Below are 15,124 nucleotides of genomic sequence, written 5' to 3'. Positions count from 1 at the left end.
ATCAACTTTATGGCATCTTAGTGTAACTTTTGCTGAAGGCTAAATTAACAGACCCCAGTAACACCTCTCATAATGTGCTTAAGTGGTGATATCGCGAGGCTGGATAAATGAGATAGATATACAGTGGTGTGAAAATGTGTTTGCCCCCTTCCTGATTTCTTATTTATTTGCATGTTTGTCACACTGAAATGTTTCAGATCATCAAACAAATTGAAATATTAGACAAAGATAACACAAGTAAACACAAAATGCAGATGGCCCTGTGTGAAAAAGTGATTGCCCCCTCAACCTATTAACTGGTTGGGCCACTCTTAGCACCAACAAGTGCAATCAAGCGTTTGCGATAACTGGCAATGAGTCTTTTACAGCGCTGTGGAGGAATTGTGGCCCACTCATCTTTGCAGAATTGTTGTAATTCAGCCACATTGGAGGGTTTTCGAGCCTTAACCGCTTTTTTAAGGTCATGCCACAACATCTCAATGGGATTCAGGTCAGGACTTTGACTAGGACTACTCCAAAGTCTTCATTTTGTTTTTCTTAAGCCATTCAGAGGTGGACTTGCTGGTGTGTTTTGGATCATCGTCCTGCTGCAGAACCCAAGTGCACTACAGCTTGAGGTCACGAACAGATGGCCAGACATTCTCCTTCAGGATTTTTTGGTAGACAGCAGAATTCATGGTTCCATTTACCACAGCAAGTCTTCCAGGTCCTGAAGCAGCAAAACAGCCCCAGACCATCACACTACCACCACCATATTTTACTGTTGGTATGATGTTCCTTTTCGGAAATGCTGTGTTACTTTTATGCCAGATGTAATGGGACACACACCTTCCAAAAAGTTCAACTTTTGTCTGTCCACAGAGTATTTTCCCAAAAGTCTTGGGGATCATCAAGATGTTTTCTGGCAAAACTGAGACGAGCCTTTATGTTCTTTTTGCTCAGCAGTGGTCTTCATCTTGGAACTCTGCCATGCAGGCCATTTTTCCCAGTCTCTTTCTTATGGTGGAGTCATGAACACTGACCTTAACTGTGGCAAGTGAAGCCTGCAGTTCTTTGGATGTTGTTGTGGGGTTTTTTGTGACCTCTTGGATGAGTCGTCGCTGCGCTCTTGGGGTAATTTTGGTCGGCCGGCCACTCCTGGGAAGGTTCACCACTGTTCCATGTTTTCGCCATTTGTGGATAATGGCTCTCACTGTGGTTTGCTGGAGTCCCAAAGCTTTAGAAATGGCTTTATAACATTTTCCAGACTGATAAATCTCAATTTCTCTGTTTCTCATTTGTTCCTGAATTTCTTTGGATCGCAGCATGATGTCTAGCTTTTGAGGATCTTTTGGTCTACTTCACTTTGTCAGGCAGGTCCTATTTAAGTGATTTCTTGATTGAGAACAGGTGTGGCAGTAATCAGGCCTGGGTGTGGCTAGAGAAATTGAACTCAGCTTTCCAAAGATGTGATAAATCATAGTTGATTCATGTTTTAACAGGGGGGGCAATCACTTTTTCATACAGGGCCATGTAGGTTTGGATTTTTTTTCCCCTTAATAATAAAAACTGCATTTTGTGTTTACTTGTGTTATCTTTGTCTAATATTTCAATTTGTTTGATGAGCTGAAACATTTCAGTGTGACAAACATGCAAAAAAAAAAAGAAATCAGGAAGGGGGCAAACACTTTTTAACACGACTGTATATACTATGTCCCACTTCAGGCTGTATTTAGTATTGCTTGAAATCGATGGGTTAACCAGGACACAATTTAACTCTCTTACATAGTTCATGAATAGTGAACATCATTGTGTGTAAATTGTGATGAAGTTAGCAGAGAGAAATGCTCGGTTATGCATTCATTGGTCATTGTATTGCAAGAAATTATTTGTCCAGTAGGTTTCCTCATTGCACTGCTGTCTCGCTGGTCATGTGAAACACACTAGGTGATAAACTTGGTTGGTTTTTATTCTTGACAATAGAGGTTATTTTATATAGTAGTGTAATTTGGTTGGACTTTTTTATACAACACCCCTCCTTGAATTTTATTACAAGGTTTATTTTTTTAGGTTGCTCTCACTGTACATTATTAAAAAAAAGACCACAGTGGGATCAGGATTTGCTTGTTCTTAGGATGAGGTAATAGGTCTAGCATGCCAAAATCCCAATATTGTTTCCCATTACCATGGAGAGAAGAACAGCAATGATGCTGTTTGGTATAAAGACTGTCATTTGTGCAATTTACTCAGTACTGTATCTGTGTAGTTCTTCAATTGGTAAAAATATAAAATACAATTACAGAATGTTTTCAAACCAACGTTGCATGAAATGTTGCTTAGAGGTCAATAGCTTCTTGCAGGCAGAATTGTTCTTCTTGTTGTTTTTAATCTGACAGTCTGTAATAATTGTACATGTCAGAGATCAATGGGAGTGTTATGAATTAGAAAATAAAATGAGTTTATCATTGCAGTGAAGATTTGCCATACCAAACTCTATTTTGTTGTTGCAACAACCTTCTTTTCAAACCACACCCTGACATTATGTGAACTGCAATTCAAAGAAACACAATAACAGATTTAGAAGAGATTACCATGCCTTTATAACGCCACAGTTCCATGCTCTGTTCCAAATCAAGCAAAATCTAAAAGTAGATAATATTGAACCTCACCCCAGTCTCTGTCCAAACTGGGTTTCAGTGCCAACAACAGCAAAAAGAAAAAAAAAGGTTTACAGGCTTTAAAAAGGTGAAAGGAAACAGCAATGTTTGTAATTCACTGAAATGTATTAATCCTAGAAAAAAGAAAGAACCAGCCCTCAGGGAGAATATAACAAACATTGCAGAAGCAGTAGTCCACAAAAACAGGCAAATTAATGGTCTTTTTGAATTTCTCTCTAAACCACCAGCAAAGGTTCCTTACCCTCCATGCGGGAAATTTGCATCTGTTCTTCCTGCCCAGTTGTTTATTGAATTGAATCATAAATTGAACTAACAAGTTGCATAATTGAAACCTTTGGAAGTATTATCTTTCTACTAATATGCTGGAGATCTCAAGTGTCATATGAAACATATTAGTTAAAAAGTAACCTCCGGCATGTTAAGTAACTGACAACAAAGCATTCATATACAGTAAATCCTTTTATTGAGTGGGTTAATAGTTCAAAGACCTTCGCTGGAATGAAAACTGGCAGCTTTTTGGGTCCACAGGGGAACCTGTGATGCTCTAGAGCCAGAATGGGGAGCTGGGAGAAACTGTTAAATTGGCACTAGGCAGTAATGAGCTGACTGAACCACTTATGAACCAGAGTCTGTCTCAGCAAGCAGCAGGTGCAAGGCAAGATGCACCCTGTATGGGACTCGCAGGGCAGGCACATGGACACACCAGGGCTGATTTTCCCAGAAGCGAATTAACCTACAAGTATGTTTTGGACTGTGTGAGGAAAAAGGAGCACCTGGAGGAAACCCACATAAACATGGAGGGGAACATGTGAAATCCACACAGACAACACCCCAGGTCTGGAATTGAACCCAGGGTCCCAGCACTGCAAACCACTATGCCACTGTGCTGCCCTCTGTATTGGACAATAGATGGATGGAGGAATTTCCCCATTTTTCAAGAACGCAGTCAGTTTAATGAAGGGACCTACTGTATGAGAGCTGAGAGCTCTCCTCAGACTGTCCTCAGTGGGGCTTAGTGCACAGTACTCTTTCATTTTATTTTCAGAATACAAGAAAAAAAAGTAAAATATAGATTAAAAATAGGTAATCACATAGGAAGGGGTGAAAAAGGCTACTTACATTTTTAAGATAATTATGAATATTCAATATGCACAAACAAATCCCATCATGCCCTATTGCTTTATCATTTACTTCTGCTTAAACTTATTCAAGCTTCAATCAAACCTATGTTGGTAGAAATTCCTGGACCACAATGTTTACACATACCTATTGAAAGTGTTCTGTAGCATCACAGATTTGCTATAAAAGACATCCTAAAGGAGTAAAGGAATCTTCTTCTTCGCATTTTCCCACTTATGTGGGGTCTGCTTGTTTGATCTGATTTTTCCACTTCGTACGGTCTGCAGTGTCTTGGCAGGTGACTTTTGCGAGGCACATGTTGTCTTTCAGCTGATCCAGCCAGTGTGTAAATGGTCGTCCACAGGGCCAGCGGCCTTCCACATTCAATTAGAGGGCGGTCTTTGCCATTTATGTGTCTTTGCTGCGGAGCACGTCCATACATCGCATTCGCGATTCCCTCATTTTCTCAGTGACTGGGGCAACTTTGAGTGTTTTTCGCACCTCTTCATTCATGACATGGTCTAGTCAAACCAAGGGTCCATCTTTATTTCCATCGTATGGAGTGCTTGTTCATGTTTCTTTTGTCATTGGCCAGCATTGAGTTCTGTATAGGTACTGGTCTGACCACTGAGGGGTAGACTTTGGATTTTAGGCGCAAAGGGATCTTCTTGTCGCACAGTACTCCAGTGACCTGCCGCCATTTCATCCAAGCGGCGCTTGGATGGAAAGGAATACCATTTGAAAATGGTTGGGTAGATTTGAGCCAGCCAGGGATTTCCTTAGCTTGGTTATCAGGTACCTCTTGGTGCTAGCAGCACCCTTATAATGTATTTTCCCTCAGCTGATGCTGTCAGCTGTGGGTAATGAGGCCTGCAGTATGAGAGGGCAGAGCTGTTAATTAAGAAATGGTGATTCTAGATTTAAATAAAAGCAGAAAACCTTTTAAAAAAATATGATGGAAAGAAGGATGATAGATTTTGCATATTTTCAGCTAATGTTGTGTCTCCATGAAAAATACACAGCAATGGCCTATGGTATTTCCTTTATAAAAAGGAAGTTCATAATCTCAGGTTTTTATCGAGCATCTTGTACATATCTAGATCAGGAAATACCCTTGTACAGTCTGCTCATTTGTGAGATACACTATTGCCACTGTTTTCTCATCTCAAACACATTCCACAAGCTTTGGTTCACTTCTGCCTTCACTAAATCATGCAAAAAAATGAAAAGACAACAAGGGTTTAAGGGTTTATGAAAATTTTCATGAAAGCTGGCCACAGCAAAACTTGACATCACATGAGTATCACAAGAAAATAATTAATACTCCTGTTATACTGTAAAACATTATTCCAAGATTGGCTGGAACGCCAGTGTCATTCCATCAACAAGTAAGTTGAGAACAGTTAAGTGATGGGAAGAGTACATTTCCTGTTAGGACAAGGGGAATGTTTGTGCAACATACTGTATTAGCAAAACAAAAAATGACATCTTAAGATATCAGCCATTTAAATGCTAACCAGGATGCCAAGTTATCCTTTTACAATTAGTTTGTGAATGTTTTAAGAAAATTGGATTTTACACAGTAACGCCTGCTTGACAGCTGGTCAGCTTGCTCTTCATAATGAGATTTATACTACGTTCCTGTATCCTGAACAACACTGACAGAAAGCATCTATGTATAAATGCACAAACATTTATGTTTACACACATATACTTTATCTGCTTTGGACATTCTAAATAAAATACAATTTTACATCAGAGCCATAACAGAGGACCAAATCCTAAATTAAATAGAATAGTTAAATCTGCAATGAAATACTGTGACAGTCTTATTTATCTTAGTGAAAACAAAATAATTTATACAATGAGAAAGGCTGATTGTTTCTTAAACCTACAGAACATCTAAGCCTCAGGATGCTGATAAAGTTTTACAACAAGCCACATACTGTAAATATCAATCATTCCATTGTTAACCATTTCAGTCTTCCAGTTAAGACAACGTATGCAATTACTAGTTTAACAGCAGTTGTAATTGTTGACATTTAAGCTTTACAGGAACAGTCTTGCTTTTGTTTTCTTCCAAATATGTACATCAAATACATTTAAATAAATATTTTTTGCTTATTAATCCATCGGCACAAACTATTAGTGAAAATACACTTCAACAGCCTTTAAAAAAATCTTACAATACCATCATATTTAAACAATACCTACAAATCTTTTTTCCAAATGTGTATGTATGATAGAGCTTAATGGTCTTCTAAATGTGATTATGTTAACATTAAGTATGACGGAGCTGAGCACAAGACATTTTTGTCAAGTGTTTACATATTGTAGAAACATGAGGTATTGTACTGTATCTGCACTGTACTGCGACAACAAATTTGAGATAATCTTTTTGAAGTGGCTTCTACAACTCATGTTGAGTACAGAAAACAGCAGTTTTATTCACTCAGTAAATAGGTTCAGTTTGCACCTCAAAGAAAGCGGGAGAGGGATTCATATTGGGAAAAAAAACGAATGTCCATGGTCCTTTAAGTTCTATCATCAAATAAATGGTGATGAGTCAGATGTCAGAGTTTAAGAAGGATATTGATATCTTGATTTCAAATATAAGCACAAAATGCTACTTTGGAAACTGTGTGTAGATTTTTTATAGGCGCTGTATACAGTATGTTTAAATAGAATGAGCCTAAGCAATTGATAAGGCCATCTACAGTATAAACAGGGAAGAGGCACATCAGGACATGTCTAATCACTATTCTCATCATTATGCATGAAAATCTGTTTTTTGCCTTATTGGCAAAATTCAATGGAATTTTAAAAGATCATACTGTATTTCTTGTTCATGTTTTTGTATATTGTGATAGTTTCTTATTGCTCTTGGACACATTTAACACAAAGGGTTGTGGGAGACTGGCACAAGCTACCCAAGCATTTTGTCAAACCCAATAACCTGGCTTATTTTAAGAAATGTCTATTAGTATCTATACAAGAGGGTCCAGATGGCCTTTTTGTTACTATCTTGTCTTCTTCAGTTTACACTAAGTTCACAATATAATTTACCTTCGCAAAACAGTTATTACATTCAATTATCTTTCACCTTCATACTTATAAATGGGCATCCAAAGGAAAAAAAAAAGTAAAAGCTGGCTTTTATTTTAAACCACACTTGTACAATAATCATGAGGCAGAGCAGTGGCTCTTTGGCTAAGGATATGTGCCTGTGGCTGGAAGATTGCCGGTTCAAATCCTGTGGCCAGCAGAGGAATCCTACTCTATTGGGCCCCTGAGCAAGGCCCTTCACCCCAACTGCTCCAGGGGCGCTGTACAATGGCTGACCCTGCGCTCTGACCCCAAGCTTCTCTCTGTGTCTGTCTCATGAAGAGCAAGCTGGGGTATGCGAAAAGATGAATTGCTAATGCAAGAAATTGTATATGGCTAATAAAGTGATCTTATCTTATGACATGAATCATGCCCATCACCAATTCATGGGCAAAACTTTTGTTTTATGACTACACATCCATTCAGTAACAATATCATGAGCAGAGAACAAGAAACGTGTCACAGTGCAATCTGGATAAGAAAAATGACACATTTCATTTTCTTTTACATACAAAGATAGTTTATTAAAAATAGGTTGCAAGTGAAATACAGTAGAAATAATAAACTACAGCAGTTTCAATGCTTTCCAGTAATAATCACACACCATTGAGAGAAAAGCACTGGAGAGAGCATACCACAAGGAACCCTGACATTCCTAGAAATCCAGGCACAATCACTCAGTTTGTTCTCCTTACTTTTAATAAGCCTTATTTTTTCTCAATTTATTCATGTATTTAAAAAAAATACTTTTTTTGTAGCACAGGGATAATTGCTTTACAGGAAGAGAGCACAGCCCAGGTTTTCTAAACACTATTTTGTCATGTTAAGACAAAGCTGCTGTGCTCACTTGGGGGACTGGGGGGTAGGGGTGACAGGGGTTCAGCTCCTGTACAGGCACTCCTTTCCCACAGTCCTCCACTGCATTTGTCCTACTTCTTACCTTTTAAACACCCAAAAAAAAAACCTGCCATTGTATTCTCAAATTAAGATCTTCCACTCAGTACAAAATAAAAGCAAAACAAACCAAACAATATATATTTATATATTTACAGTCCAATCTTAAAAGATCTGCAGTTTTATCATACAATTCTTATTAAAAAGTGATTTAACAGCTTTTCTAAGGCAGTGAATGTCTTTGCTCTCTACACGACATGTGCATGTAGCAAGACACCCACACGGTACAAGAAATTATGCTCAAGTCGCAGGATTCCAGTTCCAGAGTGAAGCTGAAGTAAAATATTTGGTTGGAATCACTAATTTTGTAGAGCATAAAAATTAAAGAATTAAAAATGAGGTCCTTCCTCTGTTTCTTTTAAAACTTTCTATTTAATAATCCTTATAGTTCTGCTGGAAATCAGGATTACTTAAGCATTTTAACTGCAGTGCAAGATACTGTATATCCTATACCTGAAGTACTCATTTGCAGCAAAAAAACAAGTTTTGCAACAATACAGCATTAGAACTATAAGTTGGTCAATTTTGGGATTTTAATCAGAAGAGTTTTTACAGCAAAAGACAAAAGCAGTTCAAATTTTGCACTTAGAAAGTGTCTGATTTAATCAAATAGGAAGTCCAAAAACCAAACAGCAAAAGTCACAAAAAAATCCACAAATCAAACTATTTGCCTTGTTAACCAGGTATAGTGTGACAATCCAACTTTCACCTGAACTCTGAGCAGTCCTACTGATTCAAATACAAAATACTCTAATACTCAAAGCAATAAATCTTCAAAAGATTAAAGCGACAAATTCGCAGTTAAAATAACCATAAAAAGTTACAGTTCAACAAATTTTACAGACACTTCCAGCATATTTTAAAAATGAAATCTGTTTATTTTTGATTTACAAAAGCCTAACATAAAAAGTCATTAACATTTCATGAAGTCTTCTTCTCTTTGTAACCTGCCAGTAATATTTATGTATTTTGCACACATTTGTAAGTTCTTCCAAGTGGCAAAGCAGGATGTCAACACTGTTACCTTACATGTAATTTAAAATCAACTGTTACAGCTTGGTCCTTTTTCTGGAAAATATTCACAAACAGTGAGCAAAAAAGTGTCAAACTATTGTGAATGGGGACTTGTACAGTATTACATTAAGACTTGAACATAAAAACAGCAAAGTACTAGTAAGACGCTGGTATCTAACAGAACCCAGGAAATTAGGGCTGTAATCCAGAGATGTCAAAAGGTTTCTTCAGCATTTTTATCACAGTAAAGGTTTTGTTCTCATCAAAACATCTTTCCAAAAGTCTTTTAATGAGCACTTTTAATTAGGCCAGAATAAAGCCTATTGAAATCTGGATCATTTTCAGCAATTTCCTGAATCCTCATTTTGCCCCATATTCTCAAACAACATTCAACATCTGTGGTCTCCCAGATGTAATGGCAGCGTTTCATTTTTACCTCTGTGCCTCTGTTATACCACTAGTCAGAGAACAGGAAAAGATGAAAGCATCCAGCTACTGAACCAGACTATCTTCTCAAGCCTCTTCTGCGCACCCTAGCATTACTTACTGAAACAGGATAAAAAGCAGGTTATTTTCAAATGACGAAGAAACATTAATAGTGGGCAATTAAAACTTAGGATATGCATCAATTTAAGTATAAGTGTGAAATTGAGGTTGTCCTAGCAAACTCGTTAGAACTATAAGAGAATGTGACAATTCCCCTCAGGATAAATGAAGGTAGGAGGATATTTTCAGTGCAGCAAACCAACAGAAACCTGCTTGACCAATGTAAAACTGTCTGTATTAAATCTCTGTTCCAATTCTTCTTAAGGTCTCATCATAAAAATCTGACACCAAAGGGGCACAAAAAACCCAGTTTTTACTTACTGTTTAGTCTTAACCAGTATGCACTGCTTTTTGCTTTAGTAACAGGTTAACTTAGGCAACTTATTAAAATATTGGTCTATTAAGCCCAGGAATTCAATTTGTCAGCAGAACAAAAATCTGGAAATATGTAATGCAGCAACAGCTAAAAAATAACATTCTAAAGATTCAACATTACTAGCGATTAAAAAAAAATATTTTGACCATTAACCCAGAACCGTTAAAGGAAAAAAAATAGAACCCCCTTCATGTGATTTTTTGAATATAATTAAAACATTTTATACAGTGCTTTATTATATCTTTGATAGTTCTCATGGAAAGTAAGCAATATTGCCTCTTCTCCTATTGCAAAAGAATACCTAAATCATATTTAACAGTCCAGTTACTTCAGAAACATATGACTCTCTGCAGATAAAGGTGTTCTCTTTCCCAGCAGGATGGTGGGAGGGTTTGGGCTTGGAGGGCTTGGCTCCAGTCTTTACTTTGTGTTCAGTTCATTTTCCAGCTCCATTAGCTTCCGAGATGCTTTGACTTTGTTGGACACGTCCTGTCCCTGGGAAAAAAGTCGCTGACGTTCTTTAAAAGTCAGGCTCTCCGGGGCTTCACTGCCTACAGAAGTATCTTGTTCCTGGCCACTGTAAAGCAATCATTATATCAAGAACAGATGAATACATACATAGAAGATATGCATTTAGTTCTCTTTATATCCCATCCCACTGACAAGTGTTTGTCATCAATGGAAGGCAAGAAAACTCACCTCTCTCTTCTCGTTTACTCATTAACTAATCTCATCTACCATTTTGGACGCAAGGCTGTTTTTCTGTCAGTACCTGAGATCTTTACGTCATTCAGGACAATCTTCCACACATATCAACTGGTCTTTGATTCATGTTTTGGCTCATTTTTACATACTAGCAAATTAAGCAGTTTGTGTGCTTTAATATAAGAAAACCCTCTGCCAGAGATAAACATTCCCTTTTCCTTCTGTTTTAACTGGCAAAGACCAGCTAACTACTGTACTTGATGACCAAGTCCCCAGCATGGCCCTGAGGGTCTTGAAAACAAAGTGTTGTCCAGTGTGCACATTGAGGCAGCAGGGTATTTAGTATTTAACTACCAATGGCTCTGGCTGAAATGAAAGGGAACCATGGGAAACTGCATGCACTGCAATGCTTACCCTTTACCCCATTTTTCTCGTGGGTCCTTGTAAACTTCATGCGATCCTACAACCCCTGTTGCATTTCCAGTGTACGAATTATATCCTAAATTGAAAATGAAAGGAAAACATTTTGAAATGCATTGGTGCAAAGAAAACAGATATAACAAAAGCTATCCTTCATGAGTTTTAAAAGCTGTTGGGTAACTATGTTGGCTAATTTAAGGTTTTTAAAACCTATAGTCTCATCACTGTCAAAGCTATAAATAATGTGCATGTTTTTGGGGACAAACATTTTCTGAAAAACTTCCATTCATACTTAATTTAGAATAGCCAAAGATATAGATACAATATATAAAAGAATAATGCTTACAAAGCTCCATTTGTTGTGACAACAATGAACAACCCCGTTTGGAGCAGTTCTGTTAAATTCACTTTGAGTGCTGTGTAGGTCACATCCAGAGCATCTTACCTTGAGATGGAGGTAACAATTTGGTAACATCAAACCCAACCAAATACAACAGTCTACCTCCTTTTCTGTTCTAAAAGCACGGGCAAGGCATATTTGTAACCTGCCTGTTTCTGGACCCTGGGAAACAGGATTCTGAGTGAAACACATTTGCTTTCTACCAAGCTATTCCAATGACCCCAAAAATATAGCACTTTGAATGCAGCAACCTCTAATCTCAAAAGCTAATTCCTTTCACTTCCTCGCTTCCTGCTTTTTTACAGCTACCCAACAGCTAACAAAATCACTGAAGCCCTATGTGAAATCACAAGTGGAAGGCAACACCAAACTGACACATGTGCCTCTCTATTTCACATTCCTTAACCCAACATACATCAAGGATTCTGAAATCATGAGACTGGGACACCTCAATAAATAATATTAACAACCTCCATGAAAATGAGTAAAGTCTTCAGGAAGCCTAGAAATTATGAGCTCTATAAATATAATACCACCAGCGCTGCTTATATCTTACTTCCACTTATGATTCACACCGGCTGTAATAATTAACACAAATTAATACAATTCATATTATGCTCACATGTCAATGTGTCTGTTAGAAGTTTTAAAAATACAAATCTGTATTCCTAAGCTATCAGACAATTTTGGTACTTTTCTGGTTTCTAAAAAGGAGCTTGAAATGTAATATGTATAGAAGGACAATACAAACTAAAAGACAGCAGCAAAACAAACTCATTGAATAATGTGAGCTCACAGGAACCACTCCACTGGCAGAGGGTGTGTTTTGCCTAAGTGACACCAACTGCAATCAGCCGTAAAAGCACGAATTGTAAAACTTTTAACAATAAACAAGCATAGGACAGATAAGGTCTGCTCAAGGCTCCTCAAATGAATTGTCTAAATCAAACAAAATCAGTTTCACATTACAGCCTCCTCTGAAGAAAAGTCAACGCATTTAGTGCTTATGATTCAGACTCTGAATCATTTTGGTCTTAAAATACAAATCAGGGGTGTTTTTAAGAAGAAATTGAATGTTGCATATACTGTAAAACAGTGTTCTAACCCAATCTGCTTTTGGTTTCATGTTACAGAAGGCTTGAAACATTTTTGCTTTGCAACAATCTACTTTAAATTTGTGCTTTCTTGCCTCTGTGAGACAGTGGAATGTTCTTTCAGTTTCTGTAAAGGCTGACGTTCATACTGGACCAGGTAGCATTTCAATTATCACTGGAATGCTACGAGTTCCTTGAAGCACGAGCTGGGGGTTGTAGCACAAACCAATAGCACACAGACATCACATAGACACAGAGCACAACCAGACACACATCCAAAGCAGAAACAAAGATGCAGTTTGTAGAGAAAAAAGCACCAGACTGGTAAAGTCTCATATCATTTAACGTAAGACTGAAGAAGTTTTTGTCAAAGAACCACCCTTTGGAATGGCACACATGTACAGCCAATCTGTTGCTGTGCTTCATTTTTCCTGTGCCATCATCAACACATCTTATCAGAAATACAAACAGCAGAATTTATGGAGCATACTATTCTACTATGGCAAGATGAAATGTTGGCAATTTTCTGAAGACATAAAAATATCACATTCATAATTATTTGATTCCCCAACTGGATTACTAGATCCAGAGCTCCTTGCTGACACAAATCTGATATTGTTTTACAATGTGGCATGAAAAGGGCCAGTCCTTTGACACAAGAGGAGAACTCACAGAACAACAGAGCTGGAAGTGCAAACAGATGGATTTGAAAGGAGGAGAGCAAGGCAAAGCAGTGGCAGTAAATAGCAATGGATAGTAGGCTAGCTGTAGTCAGCTGCTTTAGCTGGGACTGTGCGTTTATCTGTGCGGGACAGCAAGGTTAGTTGTTCATACATGAGCTAGAATGCTAAATGCAGCATAGAATGTAGCAAGGTCCACAATGAGAGAAAAGGTAAATTATCAATGCAGGGTTGAAAAGTGGTCTTCCAACGCTCTGCACTCTGTAGCTATTTAACCCAGCTAGGAGAGCCAGAGCCACACTATGCTGCATTAAAAGCACTTTTGTATGTGGCTGTTGAAGGTGTGATCTTAGCTATGCTGACCTTAAAAATATCTACCACTTGTAAGGTTACAAAAAATAATAAAATTAACTAATGATTACTCATGGTAACCATTTAATGGTTTAACCGGTTTCAGTTTTATTATAGTGAATAATATAGTGAATGTTTTAACTGAAACGGTGAGCCTTGGCAGCATACTTGTTCTCTATACCCTATGAACATACATTTTAAGAAAGTAAATCTGCATAAATGCTGATTGAATTGCTTGTATCTCATGTGTTTTTTAATCTGAAAGGACTGCAAATTACTTCACAAACAGCAGGTCCTCTTTCTCCACCACTGAAGAGCAGGGTGACACAACGTAACGTTTTGTACCAGCAGCACCACAAAGCAGTACATCTAGGGGAGAAATGAGAAATTGTCCCTGGTCAACAGACAGGGGCTTTCATTGGGAAATTCTGGTCCAAGGTGAAAAGTGCCATCTGCTGGTCCACAAGAACCACTTACAGCAGCAGACTGGTTTTCTTACAGATCTTTTATCATACTGCTGACCAGGCCTAAGCATTCATTGCTTCTGAGATCAAGTGGTGAGTTATAGAACTCTTGAAGTGTGGCTCATTATATACAATATAAACCCCAGTATCTTATTAATTGCCTCTGTATCAAGCAGGAGAGCATGTTAAACTAAGGAATGAAACAACCATATTTTCCATCTAACTGCTACTGTACTCCTATTGTGACCTGAGGCAACCAGGGGAAAAAAAAAAGACTGCACAACCCATAATTTACTCTAACCATCTCTATTTTTGTTAGAAAATACCATAAACCAAAAAGAAAAGAGAATCACAAAAACTTTATGTACTATAAGTACAACAAAAATCAAAACTCCAAAAGAACTAATCTTTGCAATGCAGTCTAAGAAGACCAGGTCTCCCTACTGAATTGGCCTCCAGTAGTTCAAAGCTGGCACCATAAACGCAACTTAACTAGCTAAGCTATGTGTCGTAACTCAGGCCACTGTTACAGTCAAGACAGACACACAGGATTTCACCTCGCTGTCTCCTGATTGTATGGCTTTGCTTGCACTGTGGGGAATTTATTAATCCTTCTGGTCCTTTTCTTTCTTTGCATCAACCATGTATTGTTCCTCTTTCAGACCTTTCAACAGCCACTTACAAAGAAAATGCTTCCTCGATCAGATCTTTTCCCCTTTTGCCAAGTAATAACTGAAAGCTGAGGAGTTTGCCCTCAGCAACAATGTGAAACTAGAAGCTCTATCTTTTACCCTTCACCCAGCATGACAGGCGGGCGCGATCCCCAAAGCAAAAATCAAACAAACATGAATGAGTCAAAACCAACAGTACTTTGATTTGGAGTGCAGATGATTTTATGTTATCGATTGCTTTTACTCAAAAGTGATGACTGAAAGAAGGGTCATTGGTAAGGACAGAGGAAAACTGGTGGACAGAGAATCAAACTCGGGACCTGATTGCTAATTTAATTTAAAGACCAAAAATAAAACAAAAAAAAGACACCACAAAACAAACAAAACAAAATAAAATCAAGGTGAAATCACAAATTGATTGGCGATACTAAAAGAATCTACTAGATTGAGAGAGAGAGGGAGGGGGAAGGAGGACGACAAACATCTCCCTCCAATAAAGAACACAGACAACGAACACACAAAAATAGTAGGTAAAAATAGTTTTTAAATGAACCAGAACAAGCGAGTT

At 37.8% G+C, this 15,124-nt stretch overlaps 1 protein-coding gene across 18 annotated transcripts in view; it reads right to left on the bottom strand.

Moving 5' to 3' along the window:
- Positions 1-7,373: 7,373 nt before the first annotated feature.
- Positions 7,374-15,124, bottom strand: part of afdna (afadin, adherens junction formation factor a) — a 172,223-nt gene continuing 164,472 nt past the window's right edge. For 17 of the 18 annotated variants that reach the window (XM_069179279.1, XM_069179292.1, XM_069179294.1 and 14 more), the window contains 2 exons: positions 10,891-10,975; positions 7,374-10,348 (listed from right to left, as the gene is read on the bottom strand). In XM_069179279.1, coding sequence (XP_069035380.1) covers positions 10,192-10,348; positions 10,891-10,975 — 242 coding nt within the window. In that variant the 3' untranslated portion in view covers positions 7,374-10,191. The remainder of the gene's footprint in view (positions 10,349-10,890; positions 10,976-15,124) is intronic. The other variant, XM_069179296.1, reaches the window with a different exon arrangement.

The sequence above is a fragment of the Lepisosteus oculatus genome, chromosome 2 (genome assembly GCF_040954835.1).
Source record: "Lepisosteus oculatus isolate fLepOcu1 chromosome 2, fLepOcu1.hap2, whole genome shotgun sequence".
Lineage (NCBI taxonomy): Eukaryota > Metazoa > Chordata > Actinopteri > Semionotiformes > Lepisosteidae > Lepisosteus > Lepisosteus oculatus.
This window is presented reverse-complemented; position numbering and strand designations above follow the sequence as displayed.